The sequence below is a fragment of the Acanthochromis polyacanthus genome, chromosome 17 (genome assembly GCF_021347895.1).
Source record: "Acanthochromis polyacanthus isolate Apoly-LR-REF ecotype Palm Island chromosome 17, KAUST_Apoly_ChrSc, whole genome shotgun sequence".
NCBI lineage: Eukaryota > Metazoa > Chordata > Actinopteri > Pomacentridae > Acanthochromis > Acanthochromis polyacanthus.
In genome coordinates, this window is record NC_067129.1 from 21547296 (window position 1) to 21575279 (window position 27984).

Below are 27984 nucleotides of genomic sequence, written 5' to 3' on the forward strand. Positions count from 1 at the left end.
CTATATGTGAATTCACACACCCATTCACAAGGTAGTTACAGGATTGCAGTGGACAATAACGAGGGTCTCATGTGATACAGTAGCCTGTGTTTATACAACACACTAATGCATGATTTTTTCTTCATTATTTTCTATGCATGACTGCATCAAGTTGAAAAAGAACATCCAGCAAACTGTTGCAGACTGTTTACTCTTAGACTTAGAGAAAGATGAGTGGAATCAAAGGGCAGGTACTGTTAGAACAAACAGAGGAGTAGTACAGAAACCATCACAGTATGCAATATGAAATGCATTATTCACAGTCAATAAGTTACATGGAGTCTCTCTCTCAGTTCCTTCCACTGAGCCTAGAGAGGAGACAGACATGGTTGGAAGCTGGACAAATATAATCTGATGTATAAATAGCTTAACCAGGACACACACACACACTCTCTCTCACAAACACACACAGGCTAGGGAACAAACATCACTTTGACTGCCTACCTTAACTCACTGAGACAGCCTCCATTGCAGCTGATATACTTTCCTGGTGTGTCATGCTGCAGAGGGAATTTAAGAGAGCAAACAAAATTAGTCAGGAATACCCACAAAGTGGAGAGGATAGGGGAGAAAGAAGGGATTAACGAGGGAGAGCCAGGCTTTGATAATGCTGATGTTTTGAGCTGCCGAGTGCTCCCTGAAAGCCCTTTGTTTAGGCCTTATTGCCAATGACCATCTGCTATGATCCAGTTGCCAACATCATAATTCCCTTCCTCTTTAGCTTTTGATCTGTAAAAGTAAAATGCAGCTATTCCTAACTCCACTCACCAAGTCAAAAGCTGGTATCTGTTATGATGGATTGTGACTCCTGCATAACCCTAAGGGCTCTTGTGTTGACATATTGGCCACTTCCCACTCCTCAAAGGAGGTAATGACCTGTCCTTGCCTCAGTGCATTTCCAAAATAGACCGCCGCACACATGGAAAAGCGGACATCTCAGTCGCACAGAGGCCTGATTGACAGATTTCACTATGCATATCCAACTGCGGTTGCTATCCTTCGTTGATGCTGTGTTTCAGGTTAACTGTGCTGCAGTGTCTTTGTTTAGACACAGGTCTTATGCACTGTGATGTTACCCTGAGACACCTACGCTAACACAGCGCAGTGTACTCTGTGATCCTCGCCTATTTATATCTGAACTGTTCAAAGGTTGATATTCTCTTTAACATTCATCTGGTGTTTCTCTTCTCTCCCCTCTTTGCTCATTCACCTCTCACCTGCTCTTTCTGTCCCTTCATTTCCTTCATTAAATTCAATCCACCTGTCCTGCTCACCTCTCTGTGTCCCTTCCTGCTGACGCCTCAACTCCGTCTCTCTCGGCCAGGCCGGGCCAGTCTGCATGGCAAGTCATCCCTGCGGATAGAGAATGTGCGTTCAGACGACCAGGGCTGGTATGAGTGTAAGGTGCTGATGCTGGAGCAGCAGTATGACACCTTCCACAACGGCAGCTGGGTGCATCTAACTGTCAACGGTAAGGAGCATCAGGCATCATCCATTATTCAAGCTGTTCAGTATAATGATCAGAGCTGTGAGACAGTGATTTAGTAGACACTGGTTGACATTGATACCTATACGGTACACATGTGGACGGGTGAGTTTTTGTAAAAATCACATGTGAATCAGATGCATGTGAGATGTGAGGCTGATAATAACCATCACAATTATTTGTGTCATTATTTTTTCACTGTGCGAGATTTTTCGGGGGAAGCTTTACTCAAGCTACTGAAGTTACTGGGCACATGTCCATATGGCTGACTTCAAAGAAATGTAGAACCAACTGACAAGGGATGCAAAATAACTAGAAAGAATCGTACAATTACCTCAACATGGATCACAATGACTGGAAATAGATGCGAAAGACCATTAACACAGAAAAAAATGCCTGAAAGAGTCACAAAACAACCTCATTAACCAGAAAAATGAAACACAGATTGAACACAAAGAATTGCAAAATGATTGCAAGGAGACACATGCAGACATGAAACAACTACAAAGAGAAACAAAATCACTACAAATGGACACAAATGAATGCAAATGCATACAATTTTATCACAGTGAGAGACAAAAAAGCACAAAAAGAGACTTAACTGTCAAAGGACACTAGAATGAAATATGTGATCACCTAATTGAACAGGAAGATTCTTCTGAACTGCACAATATTATTATTAGCATTACTACGATGCTATACTAATTATTTGTTCAAAGGGACAGATAGACTGGAATATACGCAGTGCATCTAAAAATTTACGAGTGTTTGACAAATTCAAATCAGAGGAGTTCCGTCTCCTACCCTTTTTATTTACTATATTATCCACACACTAGATATTAATGTAATAGAGCAACAGGGGATAGAAATGTGCTTTTTTGTAAGAATACACTGCTTTGAGTCCAAAAACATGTCATGCAGACATAAAGAGTCGTCAGTGATATAAGTGAAAAGACAAAGATGAGCCCCAACATCAGACGGTTCCATTCAGTTTTTCAAGAGCAACCTTGTCTGTACCTCGTCTAAAAGGTAATACTGTTACTAAAGATGTCCTGATGGCCATCCATTCCTTCATTCTCTATACATCGCTTAATCCTCATTAGGGTCGCGGCGGGGCTGGAGTCTATCTCATCTCGCTTAGGGTAAAGGCAGGGGACACCCGGGACAGGTCACCAATCCATCACAGGGCTACACATAGAGACAAACAAGCACACTCACTTCACACCTACAGACAATTTAGAGTTATCAATTCACCTCAGCATGTTTTTGGACTGTGGGAGGAAGCCGGAGTGCCTGGAGAAAACCCATGCATGGACAGAGAGAACATGCAAACTCCATGCAGAGAGAGCCCGCGAAGGCCGGGGTGTGAACCAGGGATCTTCTAGCTGCAAGACGGCAGTACAATTAAGAAAACACACGCATCAAAGTCCAGTCCTGTCTGTTGTCAGCTGTATTGTGTTTTGTCCAGCTCAGCCTGCTAATGCTGCCTGCATTCTGCAGCCATCAGAATCTGATGTGCAACATTCTGCTACATTTGTGAGTGAAAATTGTGTTTGAATGTGAAAAATGGCTGTGGTGCATCACTGATTCATTCCCTGTAGCAAATCACATGGATTTGCTAAGCTATTATTATTCACTAGTTATTATTAGCAAAGAGCGGTGTACAAAACACCCAGCTGCAGTGGGGAACAGTGGCACAGACTTCTGAAAAACAACAAAGTCGTCAACAAGCAGAACCCTGCAGCCCTTCATGCAGTGTCACTCATAGTGTTTATAGAAAAGAGCAACGAACACCTGAGTGTCAAACCTGTAACCCAACCGTCAACTCTCACAGGACTCTCTTACAGAATCTACCAATATTCTTGCCTTCACTTGGTAGCTCTGACATTCATCAAGTCACTTAATCAGACATCAGCATATGATGAAGCTTGTTGCTGTGGTAACAGACACACCAGATACGGTCCTGCAAACTCTCCCGACTCCCCACTCTTGTGGTCACGGCACATTAGCTCGGTTTCATCAGTGTTGCGTTTTTCGTGTTTGACTTCGCCTTGTGTCTGCTTTCTCTCTCCTAGAAGTGTTTCGAGGCCTCAGGCTTTCTCCTCTCCATCTTTTGTCTTTCTGTCCATCATTCCTTCACTCCCCTTTAATGTCTTGTCACTGTACCGGGCATGAGACACAGCACTTTGATGAGAAGTAGTCGTCAGACACTCAGACTGTTGTTGGACAGGACACAGCTTAATAGGCTGCCAGTTCTCTCAAAACTGAGCTCAAGTTTGGTTAGTAATGCATCAGGTAAAAAAGAAAAGACAAGAAAAGATGGAGTTGCCTGTTTTTAACAATCAACCAATATTGCAAAAGGTATTGTACATAGCATGTCAGGGTAGGTGTGGAAACAACAAACTTCAGGTTTACACTACTGTTCAAAAGTTTGGGATCACTTATAAATGTCCTTATTTTTGAAAGAAAAGCATTTTTTTTTCAATGAAGATAATATTGAATAAATCAGACATACAGTCCAGACAGTGTTAATGTGATAAATTATTGTTCTAGCTGTAAAAGGCTGATTTTTAATGGAATATCTACATAGAGGTACAGAGGAGCATTTCCAGCAAAAATCACTCCTGTGTTCTAATGGTGTTGAAAGGCTCGTTGATTAATAGAAAACCCTGGTGCTATTATGTTAGCACATGAACAAAAGTGTGAGTTTTCATGGAAATATCAAATTGCCTGGGTGACCCCAAATTTTTGAACAGCAGTAAATAGAATTAGTTAGCTTCTGAAACATGATCCCACTACAAGGATTCACAAAGTAGATGTATTTCACATACTATGTTTGCTTTTTTCCAGTTGCTCTTTTTGAAATACAAAATTATAAAAATGCTTAATGAGATAGAAGTGGTGAAATGGTTGAGCAAATAACTACATGCTGTAGTGCATATGTGGCAGAATTTCTATTCTTTCAGTTTTTCACTAAGGAGAAAAAGACAAAGCAGTGAGGCTGCAGCCGCTGTGGGTGGAGGTCAATACGAGAACAAACTTATAGCAACTGAACTGCAAGCCAGCTTGGTTCAAAAATAGTAGATTATAACATGGCATGTTTTGTGGAATTCCTTTGTGTACGCTGTAGGTAACACAGATCGAATGAGACTCATGTCTGAATGTTTGTATGAAGGCGGACCTGGTGATGGTCGTTGACTGTTCATTCTGCCAGTGTAGCATTGAAATATGCAGTGCATTTGAGTGTATTAACACCTTATATTTACATCCTTTTTTTTTAGCTAAAAATTGCTAGTTTGGAAGGAATTTGTATATTGATGGAAAATACTGTGCAGGGCAAAATGATTCCTTTTAGATGATTAGATATAGTTGATAAAATTACCATTTGCTGTGCATTCACTGTGGTTACAAACCACAGTAAGGAACTATTGTTGCTGTGGTATTGATAGCCTAAAATAGTTTTCAGCATTTGCATCATTAAGATTCACAATGGGCTGATTCTATTTAAAATACAGCAACAGAAATTTTACTTGATGCTCAGGTTAAAATATACCACAATATCTACAAATACTGAAGACATGGTTTCCAGCACCCTCAATAAATATCAGTAGGGTACAGGCCTTCCTGACTGGGAATGCACCAAAGAGTCAAAATATGACCAACCCTGCCTAATATGTTCAGTTCTTCCACTGCCATCAAAACAGCTCAGACCTACCAAAGGCTGGACTCTACAAGATCACTGAGTGTCCCCTGAGGTATGTGACACACCAGTGAATCAGGTTTGTTCCATCCTGACTGTAGCTTTCTATTTAAAAAAAACAAGTCCTGAAGACTTTTCTCCATTTTTTTTAATGTAGATGGCCAGAATTTTGTTTGTTTTTTCTTCAGGGTCTTGTAGCAGTTGGCAAATAACTGGTTTTGTTTCTGGCTTCTACTGCTTTGTTACCCTGCCAAGGAACGCAACAGAGTTATGTGACAATCCGGATATGTTTCTGTTTATCTGTGCGCAACATTACTCAAAAACGGACCAACAGATTTGGATGAAATTTTCAGGGAAGATCACAAATTACACAGGGACAGGGCCGGACTGGGAAAGAAATTCAGGCCGGGAGATTTCCAATCAGTCAGGCCACTTCCGCCACCGCAAGGGTTGTGTCACGTGGGATAATGCACCAAAATTTTGTTTTTTTTCCTTCCAAAAATATGCCTTTTACAGTTATGTCATAGCAATTACGACACTACTAAACAGACAGTAAATCTATTAAACACAACCATAACGGCAGCTCCATACAGTCCAGTACTTTTCTCTTCTCTAATCTCTTCACTACCCTCACCAATTTTTCCAATGTTTTCCTTTTCCTATTCCTATTATTTATATAACATGTGGAATAAAAAATATATATATATATATTATTTTGTCAGCAAATCATTTAGATGTCAGCTGGTCATAGCTAATACTATATGCAAACACCAATGTTCATTTTATAACTGAAAATTGTAAGTCAACTGCCTATCCTACCTGAAGAGGGGGTCTCAAAAGGCTTCCTGCAACCCACCTGACACCTGTAGAGCTTATTTGGGCCAGACATTTTTTATTATATTTTGGCCTTTGAAGTCTGATGATGCATTTGTGAGAAGAACCGACCGTTTGTAAACTTACTTGAAGTAAGGGTGCTCCATAATCTTAGCTCCTTCCACTCTCTCGCCTCACTCTCACCGCTCTGCAGTGCATGCTTCCCCGTTGTCGCTATGAAGGGGCGGGCCATAAAGCAACTAACCAATCATGGCACGTTTCTTCTAAAAAAATGTCACTTTGACCAATCCCTATCCTTCTGATTTAGAGCTCAGAGCACTTTCTTTGTGTGAGTGACAGGAGGGTGGGCGTGTACTCTGTAAGGCTTCTAGCGCTGCTGTCTCTGGCCTGTCTGCCAAAAAGCCGATCAACTTTTTTTCATTGGCCTGCCAGTCCGTGGCTGGCCTGTCCAGGCAGGCCAATAAGGAGGCAGGCCACCGGGAAAAGTCCCGCCTCTCCCGATTGCCAGTCCGGGCCTGCACAGGGACCACCTTATTAGGTTTTCCCAATGATGCGGCTTATACTCTGGATCCATGGATTTGTTCAAGATTTCTATATCATTACAAGATAGCGACATGGCGTCACTAACTATGACAACAAGTGAGCACTACATTAGTTGCTTGCTGATGATTACATGATTGCGATCTTAATAAAAATCCACTGTTGTAGATTAATCAGAAAAGGTACAAGGAACAATTGTTTAAATTGTGGGGGTGTTTCCGAGTCCCATCAATTCCCGTTTGCACAAATGTAGGTTAAACAGTTTTTTAAGTATTTCTCTACTGATTAGTCAAAATTGAAAATAAAAAGTTTTTCAAAACAGGGATGTTCACAGAAATAATTATTTAGGGCTGCAAAAAATATTGGTCATTTTGCACTGTCGATGGACTTGACCTTTACTCATAGAGCTACAGCAAAGTTAAAGAAAACAAACAAGGCTAGTACAATTCTTCTTCAAGCACTTGCCATTCGATACCTGTATGTGGATCAACTTTAAATATACAGCAACACCACGCAGTGCAAGCCACAAAGCTTTGACAGAATTCTTATTTGCCATTGCATTTCATGTGTCTCTGAGGAGATGCATGTTTACGTGGCTAGTAGGAGCCGTATGACAGCTGCTGTCTGCAGTCCCTTGGTGATTCCTGACTCCCTGACAGGGAACGCAAAGTTGAATAAACCAGTGATGCCTGCTGGGTGAATTAAAGGTGAGGAGACTTCTTTCTTCTGTGATAGAAAGATGTACAGAGATGAAGTGGTGGCAGGGTTAAGGGACTAAGGCTCTGGGGAGTCTCTGCCACTTTTGCTGATGTCTTCCACATGCAGCTCCACATGAGACACCTTCTAGCTTGGCCTGTCTGGGAGAGAAAAGCAGCTCTGGCAAGTCCAGTCTTTGGTGGCAGGGGTGGTGTGTTATGCACCATGCAGATGGGCTGTAGTATTTATGTACAGAATTACATCATACCATCTGTGGCTGCAGACATCACAGAGAAAGCAAAGCGCACAAAGACATGCTCTACAGCGAGCTCCTTAGTGGTTTGGCCAAAGCCTTTATATTTCATACTGCTGCTGAAGTTCCCCCATTCCCCCACTGTGCTTCCTCTGTTGCAAGAAAGGCTTAAAGTTTCCACATTACATTCAGTGCACATTGCCTGTTGACTTCCAAACTGGTTGTAATATCACAAATCCTGCTTGCAGGTCCACACCTTAACCTCAGATTTCGGCAAGGTCAGAACATCAATCATCCTGCACAGTGAATCATCCAAGAGAAGTACAAAAACACACATTTTGAAAGGAAAGGGCTTTGAAAATTTGAATTATTTGACAAATGAAAAGTCCTTGAAGGCACAGTTATAGACTTACTTGGTAATAGGGCCGTCAGACTAGATTTTGTCACGTACATTTTACTTGTGCGGTGTGAGAAACAACAGACTGGACTGAACAACTGTATGGACAGGGTAGTTAATATAAACTGCAGGATGCACATGTAGAATGGGAATGAAATAACAGGAAGTAAGCTGATTCAGATCCACATTGATAGTTATTGCAAAAACACTTCATTTTTTATTCAATGATTGTACATTTAAGAGTACATGTTTTAAAAATTTCTGAATATTTTTAAGTCACATACATGAGTAAAAGGTTTGACTTTGAGCAAATGAACGGGCCCAGCTCCGAAGACACATGGTCAAGCTCATTTAGGCAGACAATCCTGTGTGCAGTAGAGCTGAGGAGCTGCAAAAAATGTTTTTCTTTTTGCTTATTATGACATAAATATGATCTGTTTGATGGTATTCATCCAAATTTCACATCAATACATCAACAACTACGACCTGGAGCTCTCACTAGCTCTGTGAACATTACACAAATGGAGCCTCATCACCTGGGAATCAGTACCATGTGGGTTCTTGCTTAACTACAGTATATGTTTCTGTACTGAATCTTCAAATGAAGAAATGTTGCTAGGAATTACACTGACAGAGTCTTTAAGGTTCAGGGCCCTGTTCCATACTGGATGAAGCTCCAGCACTGCTTCTATTTATAGCTCCCCATTTGCAATTCACACCTCCCCGTCTTTGTCAAACATCAGTGGTCGTCAGTGATTATTCTGAGCACTTAATATGTCAGCCTTGTTGGTGCTAAAGATGTAAGTGCCACATATAGATTTCTGGTGAGATGCATATAGATTGTGGAGGAGCTTTTCTTCTAGAAACTGACACGTCTGATTCATTCCTGTGAACTTCTGTTGCTCTGAAGTCTTTTCCGCACGGAGCGGGAGTGGAGAATGTGATGAGCAGTCAGGCAGGATGTGTTTGTAAGAATGATGTAATTATTGTGCAAGTTTTTGCTGAATGATTGTGAAATTTCAGGTCACTGTGAAAGGAATACCAAACCAGGTGTTGCTCAGAATATGTTTATGACCACATTTCTTTTTCTCTTGGCAGTTGAAGCAGTTTCAACAGGCTGAGCAGTATAGAAAGTAGACAAATGAGTGGATGGATGGATGGATGAGGAAGACTACATGCAAGCGCGTGAGCAAGGCTCCCAATTTCTGCCTTCCCGTGGCATTACTATCGACTGCTCTTTCCACTGAGATGATTTAGACTCCCACTGTCTCCCTGCACCCTCACAGTGCAAGCCCCAATTCAGCATGAGGTGATGCCAAAGAAGCAAGGTTCATATCTCCTAGGGTTTGTCTTCCTCCCCCTAAAATAGCTTCAGCACATCCTTCTGCTTGCCATCGTTGTACTCTGCAGCAGAACTCTGCAGTGTCTGCATGCTGCACAACAGCCCCGTTTTCTCTCACTCCTCTCTTGTGTCTTTCCCTGTCCTTTGCCCCTCTTTACCTTTCTGTCTATATTTACTTCTTCTCTGATTTTTCCCCCTTCTTTCTTACGAACTGATGGACACTTGTTAACACACAAGGATGCGTATCTTCTCAGCACAGGTTAATGTTCTGAAGGAAAAGTGGATAAAATGATCATTGTTTCCCCTCCCTGCACATGATCACTGGGTAGTGGTACTTTCCAACTGAAACTACAACTTGAAACAATGCAATTAACGGATTGGAAAAGCTGAAATTTAAATTTTTGGATTTAGCCTTTTGATGGTGTCTCATGTGGTAATCCTTCTTTGTTTAATGTTTTTTTTTTTTAGCCTATACCTGTTAATGTTTTGGCAAATTGGAACCATGCAAAGTATGCTGAAATATCACTGCTTTACTTTGAAACTAAACTTAACATTATGTGGACTTTCACTAAAGCGCTTAGTGATAAATTGATAACATAAATAAGTGGACCCTTCTAGACACACAGATGCATAAAGCATGAGGTGATCCTTACCTGACAGATGTAGACTTCAGGTATAAATCTAATATTTCTGCTTCACATTTCAAGTTGCATTGTCCTCCCAATCCACCATCTGTGTGTTACCATATACACCAAAGCTTTGCCAAAGGTCTGGATTGTGCAACAAAGTAGGTCTGCTAGGCTATGTTGGTGAATTTGCCATTGTAGTGACAGTGCTGGTGTCAAACCAAATGTTCTAGCAAAACAAGTTTAATGCAACACTCATTAGTAGGGACCCTGGCGCTACTTTCAGGACTGAGCGCCTCCCAAAATGATTGTGATTGGCTTAAAGAAATAAGCCGGACGTTTCCCCCCATAGCTGAATGATAATGGGTGCAGCAGACTGTTCTCTCGTACTGACACAGAGATAGGTCTGGATAGAGGGGCTGGTCATTTACTGTAGACAGCTTTATAAAGCTTGTAACTGTGACTAAAACTTTGTACAATATTGTCTTCATGTCCAAAATCTTCCCGTAATCACCATTCAGACTATGTACAAGAGTCAAAGACAATGAGTGTTTCTTCTATGTCTGCATTGGAACACAGTTAGTACTTCATTTTTATTGCTTGTCACATATATGCCTCTGTTAGAAAAGGTCATTGGTATTCTGACCCTAAGATGGTAATCACTGACATGGTGGATTTATGAATCACATCTAATTACCTGCAGATTTCACCTGGCAGGATGCAGTTAAGAATGACTTACGCTCACAGTGGACGGCACACAGTATGCTGATAGGCATGGCAGACCTAGTTTTTCTTACAGTCCCTCAGCAACAATAGAACATAGAATAGTCTCTACTATATTTAACAGTATTTTCCAACATGTTACTTTTAAAAATTTGCTTTACTTTACACGTACATTTCGCTGTGCTGAAATGCAAAAATAATCTTGCAGACACTAATGTGCTTTAAAAAGATTTTCAGTTACACAATTTGGACAATTTACCTGAGAGCTGTCCTGAAAAAACTAAAGCTGTGCTCCAGTACATACCTGATATTTTAGACTCACCTATCAAAACAGCAAAAAAGACCAAGTGTTTATCTCCCCCATCACAATATCCATTATTCTTACTTCTTTGTTTTTTGGATTTGATGAATTAATACTGTACCTTATGAAACTGATGCTTTTTGAAGGCCAAATATCAGTTATTAGGAGGCAAAGTGTCCTTTATTGCACCACCAAGGAGCGTTGTAAAAATAGTACATGCTCACAGCTGCAGTTCACATGACAAAAATGTGATTACGGCATAATGTAAAGGTGAGCAAGTTTCTAGGCTCTGCAAACTGACTTTCACCGTGTACTGAAATGTTATCTTCTCAAGATAAGAAGTCATTAAAAAGTCATAGTGTTCTGTGGCAAATGATCAACAATTACATCAAGTGCATGCAGCCAGTTGTTTCATCCATCCATCAACTAGACCTGCTTTATCCTAGAAGGTCACCAGGGTTTGGAGCCCGTCCCACTGACACTGGGCAGGAAGCAGGTACACCCTGGACAGCTCGGCAGTTCATCACAGGTCTGACACACAGAGACAGTAATAGTAAGCCTTATTAATGAAGTAGTCTAGTAATGAATGACATATTCAATGCTATCAAGTTCTGTTAATAGATAACATTTATTATTGTAGAACTTCAGGAATAGAAGTCTTTATTAAAAAAAAATTGTTCATTGGCCTTTCATGATTTCTAATCACTGATATGTCAATATCGTGAAACGCCGATTAAAAAAAAATCAAATAACAATATTAGACAGTTGGTATTACAGTATACAGTTGTGAACATGGAGTTTCCGATGCTTCCCAATTTTTAATTTTCAATGATGGAATCATTGAAACACATGCGACAATCATGCCTTTTGGTTCTTTAATAGATTTATTATAAGTCACTGGGAAATATCCCAAATTTGCTGGGTCAAACATGTACATACAGTAACTTGAAATATCAATTTTGGTGATGTAGACAGCTGTGTTAGTCAATTATCTACACCTAGTCATCATGTGATCGTCAACAGGAAGCTCACGCAGTGTTCACTTGTAGTCATAGTTGCACTGACACTGTCCCGCTATCTCACAATGATACAGAAATCTTTAACAAATCCGTGGATCCAGACTATAAGCTGCATCACTGCCAAAATCTAATCAAGTTGTCTTTGTGTCAATTTCTGCCCTTCCATGAAAATTTAATCCAAATCCGTTAATCTGTTTTTGAGTAATGTTGCTAACAGACATGTTACTAGATGCAGTAAAAATCAAATGACTGACTTCAACAAGTCACAAAGGCACTTGGAGCTATTTCAAAGCCGCCACAGACCCCACAATCATCTGCAAACAATTCTTAGTAATTAATTTAAATTAATTAAAAGAAGAAAATGCATGTTACTGTTATGATTAGGCTTCCATACGGTGTGCTGGAACAGGCCCAAAAAAACCCAGAGGACCCAAATGATCTCCTGCCAGCGTCCTAGTGCCAGACACTACAGGGTTCCCCCAGGGGTCCTGTTATGTGCCGGGATGCTTTCAGAGATTTTTCAGTGTTACAAGGCGGACTTACACATCATTAGGTGGTCAGGTAGTTTTAATATTGTGATCGAGTTGTGTATTCATTCAAAATATATCTGCCTCATTGTCCAATGCGTGTGTTGACTTATGTTCTTAAATCTGAGTTTGAGATCTTTTTGTGTTACACACAAAGCAGTCTTACTTTTCTCAGCATTTGCAATGTCAAAAATTTCTCACAACTCTTGCATCTGACCAGTAGACCAAGGGAATTCCAAAACAAAGCAATGCTGTTCTTAGACAGTTACATTTTGACAGTGTTTGAGAAGCAAGGAGTTCCTACGAATTTGCAGTTTTCTTCTTTAGCTTTAAACAATAAACAAATCTACCAAGACAAAAGTTTAAAAGAAGTTGGAAAGAGAAACCCTGCGGTCAGTATCACAGAAAAAGTCTACTCTAACGATAGGTGTGAGTATTAGCAAAACTCAGGCGGCTGAGGCCAAATACATTTACTAAAGTTGTTGGTGTTTATAGGAGTCAGTTGTGTTGCTGCAGCTGAGACATCTGTTGGAAGCTGCATGGTCTTACACTATGTCATATGGCAAAATGTGAGGCATGGAATTAGCACTATGGCTTGGCTCATGACAGCAGATAGAATGACATGTTAGCAATTGAGAGGCTACAGGATTACACATGTAAGCAGATCAGCTTCAGTCCTAAGGTGATTAGACTGAGAATATCAAAACAGGAATTATGACCAAACAAAATCTGTATCGAATCACAGACAATGATATCGATGTGCGTGTACGGATAGAATTGAGCTGGCATGCATTAAATGGGGGCGGGGCAGTTGGACAACATGGCTTAAGCTTCTTGTGGTAGGAAGACGTGCCAGTTGTCTTGTATGATCATCCCTACTCATAATCTCAGCAGTCTCTGAGCTAAAGAGGATTTTGAAAAATGGTTTTACCAAATGCAACATGCCTGGTATGTCTGTGTGTTATTCTTTTGACACACTTCTAAATGACACTTGTTGGAAATGTAACAACTTTAAATGAAAGAAAAAGCTTTTTTTTTTTCTATTTATCTTAAGTGAAATAGTTAATAAATACTGAGACATCCGTTTGCCCATATTTACTATACATATCAATTTTTGCACAAAAAGAAAATGAAGGTTTGTTTCTATGAGGCATTTGAAATATGGAATCACATATAACACTTTTCTAATTCTGACTTCAAACCAGTCATGTCCTTGAAAAAGGCCAGAACGTGTCATTCATTTTATTAAATTATTCTTCTGCTACTGCTGAAAATGTCAAACCAGCCTCTATTTTGTGACAAAGAATGTTTAGGACTGCAAACATTAAGACTTTCATGAACTGCTTGCCAGTGTTCAATATGCATATAAATGCATTATTTTTATTGGTGTATGTGTATTTAAAGTTGCTTCAGAACGTAGTCAGACCTCTGTGTCTTTGTAGACTTTACTGTGTTGTAGATTTAATTTAATAGAAATCCCATTTAGTCCCATCAAACTACTTTTAGTAACCCATAATGACAAAATGAAAACATTTTGTGAGAAATGTTTGCAGATATTCAAAAATCTAATTTCTCAATAGTTTATGGAAGCGTTCAGACCATTCATTACTTGGTAGAGACACTTTTTGTCTGCAGTTGCCTCAAGTCAGACTATTGCACACCTGGATCTGGAAGATTTTTCTTCTCCTCTCAACCTTTATCAGACTGAATCTTCTGTGAATTGCCATGAGGGGTGGACTGAGTGACTGTGACTTCTCTGTCATAGCTGCTTAGTTAGTCTCTGACGTAGTCTGCAAGTGAGCCATTCAGGGGTCATTGTAGTTTCTATCGACAAGCAGAGTTTCAGCTCTGAGGAGGACTGCAGGTGCAGTCAGTTTAAACATAATACTATTCTAAAGTTTTGAGTACATTTCTATAAATTTACTGATGCCCCGAACTCAAATAAAGATTAGTGTTAAACCTTATTGTGATGCAAATATGTACACGAGCAGGAATGCAGCACAACATGGAAATACAAGCCATGATTAGTTGATTTAAATATGAAAATGTTTTTTTTTCTGCAATCAGTAATAATAATAATAATTAATAACCATTGATCATAATAATCTTAATGACTAGTTTGGCCATAACTGTGCACTAGTTTGTCATCTGAAAATATTTCAGCTAAAAAATGTATAATATTGGCCAAAAACAAGCACTCTGTTGGCAGTGTCTTGCAGTTGTCATGCTCTATATGAGGCATCACAACAAATCTGACCATTTAAATCAATACCACCAAGCTCTTTGTGAGCATTATGTAAAGATGAGCGCAAAGTTAAATCTGAATACATTCCAAAAAACAAAAAACATTTTTAGATGCCTTTGCCAGTGTTACACCGTATGAGAAAAAGTTCTCGCTTAAAAAAAAAAAATTATTGATGTTTTCAAAATTCTTTACCCATGTTTCTACTTCGGGTTTGTTTATGGGGTTCAGAACAGTTCCTTCTTGATGCCTCCTGTATCAGCCTCTGCTGCACATGTATCTTCATGTTCTTCATCCTGCAGCAAAACCAGGACCTTCTTCAAGTAGATTCGATCCCTACAGCATCTCTCTAATAATTCCAGAAGGATTATTTGTGTCCAAAGTTAACCAATCCATCCTGTAGAACTTTTAAAAAGCTCATTTCACAATATGTATTGAGTGCAACAATGTTAGTTTTTCCCAGTATCATGTGATCCTAACTACTAGTGTCTCTGTGGATGTTTTGTGCAATTGAAGGTTATGCTTCAACTACGTCACTCTAGACCAGTCAGAGACTTGCCCTAAAGCCAAAAATAACTTCCATCTTGCCTTTCTACCATGTAGTCCTGATTGATGGAGTGCTGCTGAGATGGTTGTCCATCTGGCAGGTTGTCCCATCTCTGCAGAGGATTTCTGAAGCTCTGCTATAGGGGCCGTTGATTTCTTGGTCACCTCTCTGACCAAAGTCTGTTTTGCTTGGCAGCTTGATTGGACTGCCAACTTGGAAGGGTCCTAGTGGTTTCAAATTTCTTCCACTTTACAGTTATTGAGGTCACGGAGCTCCTGGGGACACAGTCAGAGCTGTAGAAATGGTTTTATAGTCTTCTACAGAGAGTTTCATGAATGTCATGGCTTGATTTTTGTCCTGACGTGTGAATTCTGTGACCTGTTATCCATACAGTGTGTGAATATTCTGGTAAATAAGAAATGTAAATATTTGTCTTTAAACAAATTTCTATTAACATATTTTTACTTTGTTTTTATGGGTTATTGAATGGAGATTGGTGAGGTTGAATGCTAAATGCTTTCTGAATCCACAGTGTACGGATGGGGTCAAAATGCCATTTGTGTTTATTCCTCTGCTTTTCTTTCACCTGTGACAAGCACTCCATTGGGACTTGGCTTTCATTATTTACGTTCTGTACTTGTACACATATACAACTGTGACCAGAGACGTGCAGCCAACCAGAAAAGGCAAAGTCAGGTGAAGTTTTATAGACATGCATTATTAAGTGGTCTCTTGGTCACTTACTTGATTGGCTGGTCTCCTGCTATTATATTCACTTGGTTGGTCTTTCAAAGCAAGCAGGAGAAGATTTAAGTGTCTTGTAGAATAAAATTCTAGTCTGGGCTTATTGTTCATTTTACTATAAGGTCCTGACCTGTACATCTAAGGACATGTCATTTTTGACGACTTCTCTGGACATTAACTACAGTAGTGCAGTTCAACTAAATTTGGTTGCTCTCTTGCACTGACTTGTTTCTTCATCACAGTCCACAAGTGATGGGTTTAAGTCAGCACGTTGAGGAGACAAGTCTAAAACCTTAATTCTAGCCTGATTTAGTCATTTCTTTACCATTTCTGGTGTGTGTTTGGGGTCATTGTCTTGTTGGAACGCCGAAACTGCAGCCAAGGTCCAACCTTCTGACCAATGATTTTTGGTTTTCGTAAAGACTGTGTAGCTAATCCTCCTTTGTCATTATTTCACTTAGTTTGTCTAAAACAGCAGTTCTACTAGCACCAAAACAACCTCAAAGCATAGTACTACCATGAACATGCTTCACAGTAGGTTTAGTTTTGTTGAGTTTAAAGGTCTCACTTCTCCCATTCAAGCATATTTCTTGTCATTGTGACCAAACAATTGTATCTTTGCTTCATCTGACCACAGAACTTTCCTCTAGAGGCCTTTTGTCAGTGTCATCAGTAACAAACTTCAATCTAGCTTTAAGATGCTGCTTTCACAGGAACAGCTTTGCTTTTGTATTGCAGCCTCTCAAAACCTGGCAATAAACCTGTGTTTCACCAGCTTCTAACTCATAACAGATGCTTTTTGGTTAATCTTGGTTGATCATCATGACCAACTGTCTCCCACTAGCAGGTGATAGTTTGTATTTTGTTCGTGATCATGGTAGTGACACTAGCATACACAATGCAATTTATACTTAGAAACCACTGTTTGTACTGATGAAATTGAGATCTGTAGCTGCTTTGAAATGGCTCACAGTGACTTTCCTGACTTGTTCAACTCAGCGATTTGCATTTTCAGATCTGTGCTGAGCTCATTACACTTTCCCATTGGAGCACATGTGGTGTGATGAGTCAAATGAGCATATCACCTGAGCCCTGTTTAAACTGGTTCAGAGGAGTCAGCAGCTGTAGTCAATCGTAATCACTCAGAAGAAGTTAAGAGGCTCTCCCACTTTGAAAATGTCATTAAGATAACTGTCTACATTACCAAAACTGATAAAGTTGCTTATTGGAAATTTTTTGACGCAGCAGATTTAATAATTATTAAACAATATCAGAATTGTTGTTGTTTTTTTTTTTTGCTTGTTTTGCTTCACTATCATGATTTTAAGCTGAGATTTGGACAATTTTAGTCATGACAGAGGGTTACTTCGATGACAGTCTGAAAGTTGGAAATCCAATCACTCTTTCTGCTTTCACAGTTTCTGCTTCTGATAAATGGTGTCATTTTGGAGATTTTTAGAAAAAGATAACATGCCTTTTAAACCGTCCAGGAGGGTTTGAGCTTCAGAGTGCTGTGTGATTTCGTCCCTATTCATTTTTGTGTCTTTTTCATTCAATGTAAATGCATGCCTGTAATTATGGCATTAAAGGTGCTGATAGGATTAATTTTAATAAATATAATCGACATGTTTTTGCAAGCATTTTCAATTTAAACATAACCTTGGGGGTGAAAAAGAACCTCAAAGGAAATACCAGACACTGACAAAAATGTTTCTGTACTTGGCTGAAGGTTGAAGAGCTGGCACATTAATCACAACAAAATATAGAAAAGTACACTGGGAGCAGACTGTGGAACTGTAACCCTCCTCAAAGTAGTGCATGAATCATGAATGAGTTTTGACTGGAGCCATTTCAATTATGTCATCTCACTGGGTGTAAAGGCTGAATGATCTGGGTAAAATCTCTAATTGTGACTTTTCTGACAGATATTGTGATTTTGATTATTGATCAATATTAATTGTGTAATAGATTTTACACTTATGATCTAATATTATCACTTAAGACACTGTTTTTTTTTATTATTATTAACACTGTTAGTAATTGAAACTGGGATCAGTTAGCTTTTTCTTTTGCATTTTAGTCAAAATTGGTTAAAGTTTGGATGGAAAGCCAATACTGAAGGTTTTAATAGGTCACAGATTTCACAATTTCTTTAAAAAATGTTTAGAAAAGAAATGCTTCATGAAAGCCAAACATGAGCATCTAGAACAAAAATGGAATATACAGTGTTAGGGGGGTTAAAACTGTGATATCCCTCAGTCTCATCATATGATGTTAAATGTATGTTCTGTGAAGTAACAATACACATATGTGGAAAAAAAGTATTCCTTAAATACTGTTGATAACAATCTGTGTAATTACACAGTCAAGTTGGTCATTAGTTGGTACCATAATAATTTAAAACATCATGACTTATGAATCATCTCTGAGGAAAGATAAATACTGTATTGATCCAGGAGACAATACAGGAAGTTGTTGTAATAAAAACCTAATAATGGAACTGCAGCCAACTTCAAGAGATTTTTTTTCCCCCATACTCAGCTCACGGTCTCACAGTCTCACATCTCCCTCAGCATCCAAACCATTATATGCCGTTATGTATTATAATACAATAATAAAATCATTTCTTCAGCACATGTTGTGTATCAAACTACAGATACATTTAGCTACAACTGCAATTTTGTAATCATTTGCAGACCAGTGCTTAGAAAGCAGTGAGTCATGCTCACTCACCGTGCAATATGGCTCCAGTGGCTACTCAGTGCTTCACAATATAGTAGACTGCCAAACTATTACAGTCACAGCTACACATAGCCAGCAAAGCAGGCGTATAATCAGTAATATTAGGCACATGCCAACTAAATGATTTATTTACCTAATATAACTGAGAACCACGTTTACTCCCCTCACAAAGTGTAATGTAGCAATTTCCATCTTGTTTGGTTAAAGTTCTTCCTTTTTGATGTCACGCAAATCTTTGGAAAATGTACCAGTGAGAAATCAGTCATCAAATATAAAACAACACTCAGTCCATTCTTTTTCAAATTGATTAATAGTTTTATTTTTATTGTCAACATGCTAGGTTATTATACCTTTAGTAAAATATACACTACTGTTCAAAAGTTTTGGGGGTCACTTAGAAATGTCCTCATTTTTGAAAGAATAGCGTTTTCTTCAATGAAGATAACAGTATATTCATCAGAAATACAGTCCAGACATTGCAAATGTGGTAAATAACTATTGTAGCTGGAAACATCTGATTTTTAATGGAATGTCTACATAGGGGTACAGAGGAACATTTCCAGCAACCATCACTCCTGTGTTCTAATGCTACATTGTGTTAGCAGATGGTGCTGAAAGGCTAATTGATGATTAGAAAACCCTTGAGCAATTATGTTAGCACATGCGTAAAAGCGCGAGTTTTCATGGAAAAAAATGAAATTGTCTGGGTGACCCCAAATATTTGAACTGTAGTGTATATGGAGATAATGTTTACGGGGATTCGTGAAACTGTCACGTCAGTTTTTGTTTCGGTTTCGTGCGCACCAACACGATGTCGTCATGTTTTTCGTGCCGCTCACCACGAGCGAAACCCGCTGTGGTAATCACATCTGAAAGTGGTTTATACCGGCGGATTCATGACGATCTAAGCTGTCCATCGGCGTTTGCGGCCGCCGCTTCGGCCACCGGACATTCTTTAAATTCCTATGCAAATTCGGCGGATTCATGACGATCTAAGCTGTCCATCGGCGTTTGCAGCCGCCGCTGTGGCCGCCACTGCGGCCGCCGGACATCCGGCCGCCACTGCGGCCGGATCACATCTGAAAGTGGTTTATACCGGCGGATTCATGACGATTTAAGCTGTCCATCGGCGTTTGCGGCCGCCACCGCGGCTGCGGCTGCGGCTGCGGCTGCGGCTGCGGCTGCGGCTGGATGTCTGGCGGCCGCAATGGCGGCCGCGGCGGCGGACGCAAACGCCGATGGACAGCTTAAATCGTCACGAATCCGCCGAATTTGCATAGGAATTTAAAGAATGTCCGGCGGCCGAAGCGGCGGCCGCAGCGGCGGCCACAAACGCCAATGGACAACTTAGATCGTCATGAATCCGCCGGTATAAACCACTTTCAGATGTGATTACCACAGCGGGTTTCGCTCGTGGTGAGCGGCACGAAAAACATGACGACATCGTGTTGGTGCGCACGAAACCGAAACAAAAACTGACGTGACAGTTTCACGAATCCCCGTGAGACCGGGCTGGTTGTACATGGGTTCAGTGAAGTTAGGTTTAGCAGGGATCTGCTTATGCTGAACTTTATGACCAAAATACACTTCATAGTAATATGTGTCCTGAGACCTTCATTGTTTTAGTAACATTTCCATTGGCATTTAAATACATTTCATAGCTGTATGCAACTGATCCAGTTTATTATGGCTGCCCTTATTGTCCATTAATCTGTCAGCTATTCTGCAGATTAATGAATAAAAAAAATATTCTCAAAATACCATTTATTTAAGTTTGTTGTTGTATGATGCAGCTAGGGATGCAAATTATCGAGTAATTCATTAATTGATAGTTGTTTCATCTTATCGATCGATGATCGATTAATTGATAAGTGGCAATTTTTCTGAGAAGCTGAATTTCCCTCTGAATCAATAGCTTCCTTTCTACAAAAATGCTATCTTTCATATGAAAGAGAAAATGCAAATCATATTCCTTAATAAAAGATTTATTCTTAACAGCAGGGAACAACACATTCACACATGGACCAGTCCGTTCTGAGGGCCACATTCACGGTTGCAAGTTGTGTTTTTAACTCTGCCTTCTTCCTCGTGTAGCTTGTTTCCATGTGGGTGGTTATTGTTGTTCTAGAGGGAATATCGTATCCTGGCTCAATGTACTTTATTACCGCTCTAAACCTCTGTCCTTCAACGACATTTATTGGCAGCATGTCAGTAGTAGCCATGTCACATATCCTCTGGGTAATGCCCTCTACCTTTGTGGAGTCACATACTCTTCGTCCCAACACTGCAGTGATTTGTAGGCTGAGAGCTCCTTGCAGCACAGCCGAATGTGACGTATTGAGGTGATAATTTAGCAAAGTTGTGGAGGAGTTGTACTTTAAAATACTTCCACAGATTGTGCATTTGGCATCTTTGTGGTCATTAACCAACTTAATGTGGTTCCATACCGAACTCCGTCTTGCCCTCTTCATCCTGCCAGCTTACCGCTTCTCATTTGTCTTGTTGTTGTCGTCAGAGGCCAGCTTCTCTTGTGTTCGCGCGTGTCCGTCAAGGACGTCTGGTGTTGCAAGCGCGCCCTCATGCGGGCTGGCGGGGAATTACGAGTGCAAAACGCAATTAATTGCAATTATCTTATTTTAATCGAGTAATTTCTTATCGGCAACTAATCGATAATCGATTAATTGTTGGCATCCCTAGATGCAGCACAACAGGACACTCGAACATGGTTAAAGTACATTTAAAATAAAGAAATCATTTTACAGTTCTGTAAATTAATGATAAAAAAAATTAAAGTTTCTACTAAACACCTGAACATAATCAAAATGTTTGTGTATTAAATGAAGTGTAACAGAGACATGTTGGATATTTTACAGCACAGAGCAGCTAAAGAAGCTCCTTTAATCCTTGTTGCATAATTCTTCTCTGACTTTGCTGGAACTTTGGAATTCTATAAAAATACAGCTTCTTTCTTTAATTTATGTGTGTGGCGAGTTTGTTACGTGATGCTGTAGTTATTAAATCAGGATTTGAGCAATGCAGAGCAGCAGCACAGAAGTTACTGCTTATTAACATGAAGTCTTAATGAGCCACGTTACAGTCACAGCTTAATACTGCACTAAAAAAGATGTAATTGAGAACAACTTTATTGGGAATTTGGCTGTGTTAAAACCCTGTATATGTGAGCACAGAGAGCAGGAGAGAAGCCAGTGGTTGTAAAGTGTCTCGCACCAATAGAGCCTCTGTGTGGCACATTGAGCTGTGCTGTTGTGGTCTGCTGCTGAATCTTTGCTGTGTACAAACTCCCTTTTTGTTTTGTGATAATTTGAAGTACTCCTTGATTTTAGACACTTTAGCTCTTTCGAAGCTTTTTTTATTGAACCGAGTTGGAGCTGCTATTATTAATGATTTATGCAATTTTAGCACTGGTGTCAAATATTATGCATACCGTTAAAATAATCTCTAATTTTTTAAAACAAGGAGTGTACTGAAAAGGGTCTTTGTCGTTATCCTGTGCTTGTTTCTTTTGAAATGTTATTAACAAGGTTGTATTTATTTTTTCTTCCCCATCCCTGTGGCTCCTCAGCTCCCCCCACATTCACAGATACACCACCTCAATACGTAGAGGCCAAGGAGGGGGGGAGCATCACTTTGACCTGCACGGCGTTCGGCAACCCCAAACCCTCGGTCAGCTGGCTGCGGGAAGGCAGCCTCATGGTCAGCAGTGCCAAGTATAAGGTATAGACTTCTATCATTTTGTCTCATCTGCTCATTGCTGGTGTTACTGTCCTTACTGCCTGGTAAACAGCATCTCTCATTCATTTCATTGAGACCACTGTGTTTTTCACAGGAAGGGATTGGCTCAGCTTTTTCCACAATACAAAGGCTGTGTCCGAAAATGGCATACTAACGTACTACTCATACTAAGTGTGACGTCAAAATAAGTATGTAGTGCGTTCACATTAGATAGTATGAAAAGATTGAGTACGCGACAAATACCCGGATGTATACTATTTCCGGAAAATTTTTAAGTATGCGCGGTGACCACACTAGTCATACTCAACCGCCCCATAATGCTTTGCGAGCTACCCACCGAAATGGAAGCCTCCGCAGGATATGTGGCCGGACCGGGGCGATTTTTATTTTATTTTATGTGGTTAAGTAGTCATCCTAATCACCCCACAGATTTGAGAAATAGGCGTTTTCTGACCAACGTTTTAAATTTGTCAGACGCCTCACAACGTGCTACTGAATGCTAGCAGCTAGTTGCAGCAGCTCGCTTTGCATACAGAACAAGTAGCAGCTACCTCCAGTAGCCTGCAGCTACAATTGAAACGATTCGCATAATCTGGCTAATAACTGCATGAGGAGCGCCGGCTTGAAATTGCCACATTAATTATGTGACTTTTTGTTAGTGTAAAATCGACCTGAAGCCGGCATTCAGTCGAGATATTTGATAGCCGTACTTCCGGTTTTTGTCGTCAGAGGTTTGAAATGCATTATGGGAAACGTAGTAATATACTACAGTGTGAACGGTTGGCATTCTAATCATACTTATAGTACATAGTATACAGTATATACTCATTGAGTATGTAGTATGTAGTACGTTAGTATGCCATTTCGGACACATCCACTGTTATAAAAGTGCACATTAGTTAGCTTGTTAGCAAGCATTTGCTGACTTACACTACTGTTCCAAAGTTTGGGGTCACCCAGGCAATTTCATGTTTTCCATGAAAACTCACACTTTTATTCATGTGCTAACAGAATTGCACAATAATTTTCTAATCATCAATGAGCCTTTCAACACCATTAGCTAACACAATGTAGCATTAGAACACAGGAGTGATGGTTGCTGGAAATGCTCCTCTGTACCCCTATTTAGATATTCCATTAAAAATCAGCCGTTTCCAGCTAGAGCAGTCATTTACAACATTTGCAATGTCTACACTGTTGTCCTCATTGAACAAATGCTTTTCTTTCAAAAATAAGGACATTTCTAAGTGACCCCAAACGTTTGAATGGTGCTGTACATATTGAAAAGATATGAAGCATCACCATTCATTTGAAGTCAACTTTTCCAATATTCACTCTGTTTTTAGCCTCAGTTTTGGTCTCCATCAGCTTATGGGGGAAATATCTTGCTGTTTAGCTTCTATCTGCTTCTCTATGTTCACCAGCCAGTCTCTATCTGGTGCTGACCTGGGACTGTACAGTATGTTTTCTGAGCTTTTTCTTTCCTTAATATCTCATCTGATTTATTGGCCTGTCCTCTTGACCAGTGGGACCTGTGGATGAAACCATGCTGGTTCTTTCCAGATCACAATATGTGACTGTGAAACTCTGCCTACTGAAATGAGTCACGCAGAGTCACCAGCTTCTTTTCGCTTCTTATCTCTTCACATTCCTCTTTGAAAAAGCTTTTACAAATGTTTCATATGCATTTATTTATTCATTTCAAACAGATTCAAACATTAAATAAAATACACTTCTAATCTAGAAATTCAGCATCTACAAAAGCACATAGAAGTGGTGAAAAACACAGAGATGGTTCAATGCCACAAAGGACTAACCAAGCGAAGAACGGTCTTCCTGGGAGTGAAAGTGTCTCACTTTTCACTGCCAATATATAACACATGAGCGTTAGTTTTTGTGTCAAAACAGATTAGATATACTATTCTGGTGTGTAGTAACACCGACATGGAACAAGTCGGGTCAGCAATCACAGTCACTTTTATTGAGAAGGTTACAAGAATGTCACATTTCAAAGCTACCCCACTGTGTGTGGAATCATCACAGGTGGAGCATGTGGTAACCAGGAACAAGACAACTAGTATTTATCATGTACACGGAGATACACTACTGTACAAAAGTTTGGGGTCACTAAGAAATGTCCTTATTTTTGAAAGGACAGCATCTTTTTTGAATGAAGATAACATTAAATTAATCAGAAATACAGTATAGACATTGTTAATGTGGTAAATGCTATTCTAGCTGGAAACAGCTGATTTTTAATGGAATATCTCCATAGGGGTACAGAGGAACATTTCCAGCAGCCATCACTCCTGTGTTCTAACGCTACATTGTGTTAGCTAATGGTGTTGAAAGTACTGGTGGGATGCCATTATAAAATTAATCTAATTAATTTGAGACTTCGTAATTAATTAATCATGAGTAATCACATTTTTGTCAAATAGCAATATCTGACACAATACGCAAAGTTTTTCAATTCAAATAAATTCATGAATAGACATGTATGTGAACTTAAACAGCAAAAATGTTTGTTTCATTTATATTTGTCTGTACATTTTTCATCTGTCTGCTACATTCACAGATTACTGCAAACTCAAAATGCAATTATAGCGATTATATTCAGATTTTTTTGTAAACTCAAACACTTTCAATATCTTGAAAAGTGTTCTATTGTAGGCTGGCTACACTGTTTGCCAGTACCAGGAACGTTTTTGTGAAAAAACTGTTTTTGTAATTAAAGAGAAAGTTTGCGACCAAGCTGCCATATTGGTCTGATGTTTCTGCGCTGTGTCCTGTGCATCTTCTTTGTGGCTTGCAAACAGACTTTAGGTGCATTACTGCCACCAACCGGGTTGGAGTGTGCATCAGTGTTACCACTGTGCTGGAAATTAGGGAAATGAGAAAGATGCGATTAAATACGTAATTTTTTTAACGCGCTATTTTTTTCTGTGATTAATTAATCGGAATTAACACGTTTAAGTCCCAGCCCTAGTTGAAAGGCTAATTGATGATTAGAAAACCAGTAGTGGACAGTAGTGTATAAAGATCATGATTTCTCTGTTCTGTGTAAATGCCGTATCACAAACATAATGAAAACTTAAATATGTCTAATAACTTATTCATTGAAACACAGTGCTGAGAGAGGTGACATTCAATGAACCAGTAAAGATGTTGGTCAGAAAGTCAAAACCATCAACTGAAAGAGGCTCTAGGAGGAGTTGCAGGGTCAGGTGATAATTTTCTGCATTGATGATTCTGAGCAGTCTCTTTCTGGTCAAAACCAGTTCATTTACAGTGGTCATTTGAATTATATGCCATCTGTAACACCTGCGCACTCTCACGGTGGCTGTGCTTAGTCTCCCATGACTTACTGTAACAACCCAGCAGAATGAAAGTGCATCCAGTCACACCTGAGTATCATCACAGCATTTAAAATCACTGAATTCTCTGAGTACCTTGCAACCATCGTCCCTCGACTTGTTTGCTTTCTACTTTTTAGAATTGGTCTTTTTCATTTTTAATCATGCCTTTTTTATCTGTTTTAATTTAATATTTGATCATTTTAATTGTCCATCTGTCCTGTTTAAACTGCTTTATACTGATCTGCCAGTGAGTCTCATCTTTGTAACCCTCACCGTTTAGGTGTTCAACCCTAGCCAACCATACTCCCATCACACAGAATATGACAGAGCTTAGTTGTAGTTCAAGGTGGTATTTCAAGAGAGAAGAAGCATTTTGTGTGAGCAGCGTGTGCTGTTCAATGTCTGTCATTAACTACTGCATGTAGGAATGGAAATCACACCCCCACATTAGATCAATTATTTAAATGGCTGAGCTTTGTTCACAGGAGAGTTTGATCTAAATTTGTTCTTTTATCGGGCAGCTGTTTTTTCCCAAGTCACAAGCCACCATAGAACGTCAAGCAGCTGTAAAACCTGTAGATCTGTGTATATAAAGATTTGGGTGATAGTTTAATCTGAATAAGCATTTGGTTTTGATGTGAAAGTCCGATATCTTTGATGTGTATGAATATGAAGACAGATTTATATGGCAAATGCTGCTTGAATTTAATACAGTGTTTCCCATTGAGGGAATAGATTGTGCAATGCTACTCTCAGAGCTGGTGACTCCAAAATAGGTGTCAGAAATGGAGTCTGCAGCAGGGGTACACCACTGTCCAGTTTCACTTCAATGTCAAAAAGGTTCAAAATTGTATCATCTCTTAATAATTCTTTGATGTAAAATGTTTACTCTGATGTTGAAATATAAAGTAAGAGCTAAGACTTATGACAGGCCCCTTTCAGTTTTTTCAATTCTTCGTATGTCCACCTTTATTTTTGATGGCAGACTCTCCTACTCAGCATAGGGGATATTGGAGATTGAATTTAGAAACTCACTCACACCTTTTGTACTCACGCATCACACTCTCACCTCTCTGCTTTACTGTCAGGACTATCCATTCATTGTGGTAGTCTTGGCCAGGTTCTCACCAAACATGCTCAGCCCATCTCAGCTGAACAAATTTATCTCGATCTTATCCGAAAAAAAATCTGCTCCCAACATCCATGAGAACTTCTCTTCATGTTCTTTTCCAAAGTATAATCTTCCAATTTTGTATCGAAGGCCAAGCAAAGGCAGCATTTTATTTCTTCTCTCCATCAAGGGCCACATTATGCAATGTCTTTCACACTGTCAGAGAAGTCACAGAAACTCTGATTTCCACCGATAGCCCCTGTCCTAAATTTGAAGCGTTGGCTGTCTCTTTTTCAGATCTAGATTCTGTGTCGCTATTTAGGAAGGCAGCCACTGTGATTCAGAGTAGTGGTACGATAGTTCACTCTATTCCTCCTGAAGTCTGCATCAACTCTGTTCATATAGATTCATTTAAAGTAACAAGTAATACTCAATTTAGTTTCACTGAACACAGGTTTTCTAATTTGTGTGTCCATCATCTCAGATGGAATTACGTTATTGGATAAAAAAAAGTAAAAACTTGCCAACTGGTTAACAATGCAGTTACTAAGAGGTGATGCACTTTTGGATTATTTTTCATTTACATAATATTGCACAGAGTTTCACACAGTTCTACTGTATATTAGAACTGATGTGTCCCCAGATCAGATCATAAGTGAGTAAAACATTATGTATAAAAGATCAAAATGGCTTAAAATGGCCTATTATAACTGATGATGCAAGATAGCAATGTGATATTCTGATGTATTCACAGAATGTATCAGCAAAAAATCCAGATGTTTGTTCTTGGAATGATGGTCGTGAGCTAAAACCTGAGGGCTCACAGCCATCTGACACACTGAAGCACAAAATATATGATATATCGGAGTTTCAGTTGTTTGGCATCTGTTTCAGTAATAATTTAGTTCGGCGTTTTGTTGGTGCTGTCTAAAAATTGTTTAGACCTTACTGCTATAAAGCATTCACACTCTCTTTCTCTTGTTGTAGTCCCAAAATGTGCTGT

General features: G+C 39.5%; 1 protein-coding gene across 5 annotated transcripts in view; it reads left to right on the plus strand.

The window, feature by feature from the left end:
* The window catches only part of LOC110958361 (protein turtle homolog B-like), a 171085-nt gene that overhangs the window by 48662 nt on the left and 94439 nt on the right, over positions 1-27984 (plus strand). For all 5 annotated transcript variants that reach the window (XM_051937145.1, XM_051937147.1, XM_051937146.1 and 2 more), the window contains exons 3-4: positions 1364-1510; positions 22342-22493. In XM_051937145.1, coding sequence (XP_051793105.1) covers positions 1364-1510; positions 22342-22493 — 299 coding nt within the window. The remainder of the gene's footprint in view (positions 1-1363; positions 1511-22341; positions 22494-27984) is intronic.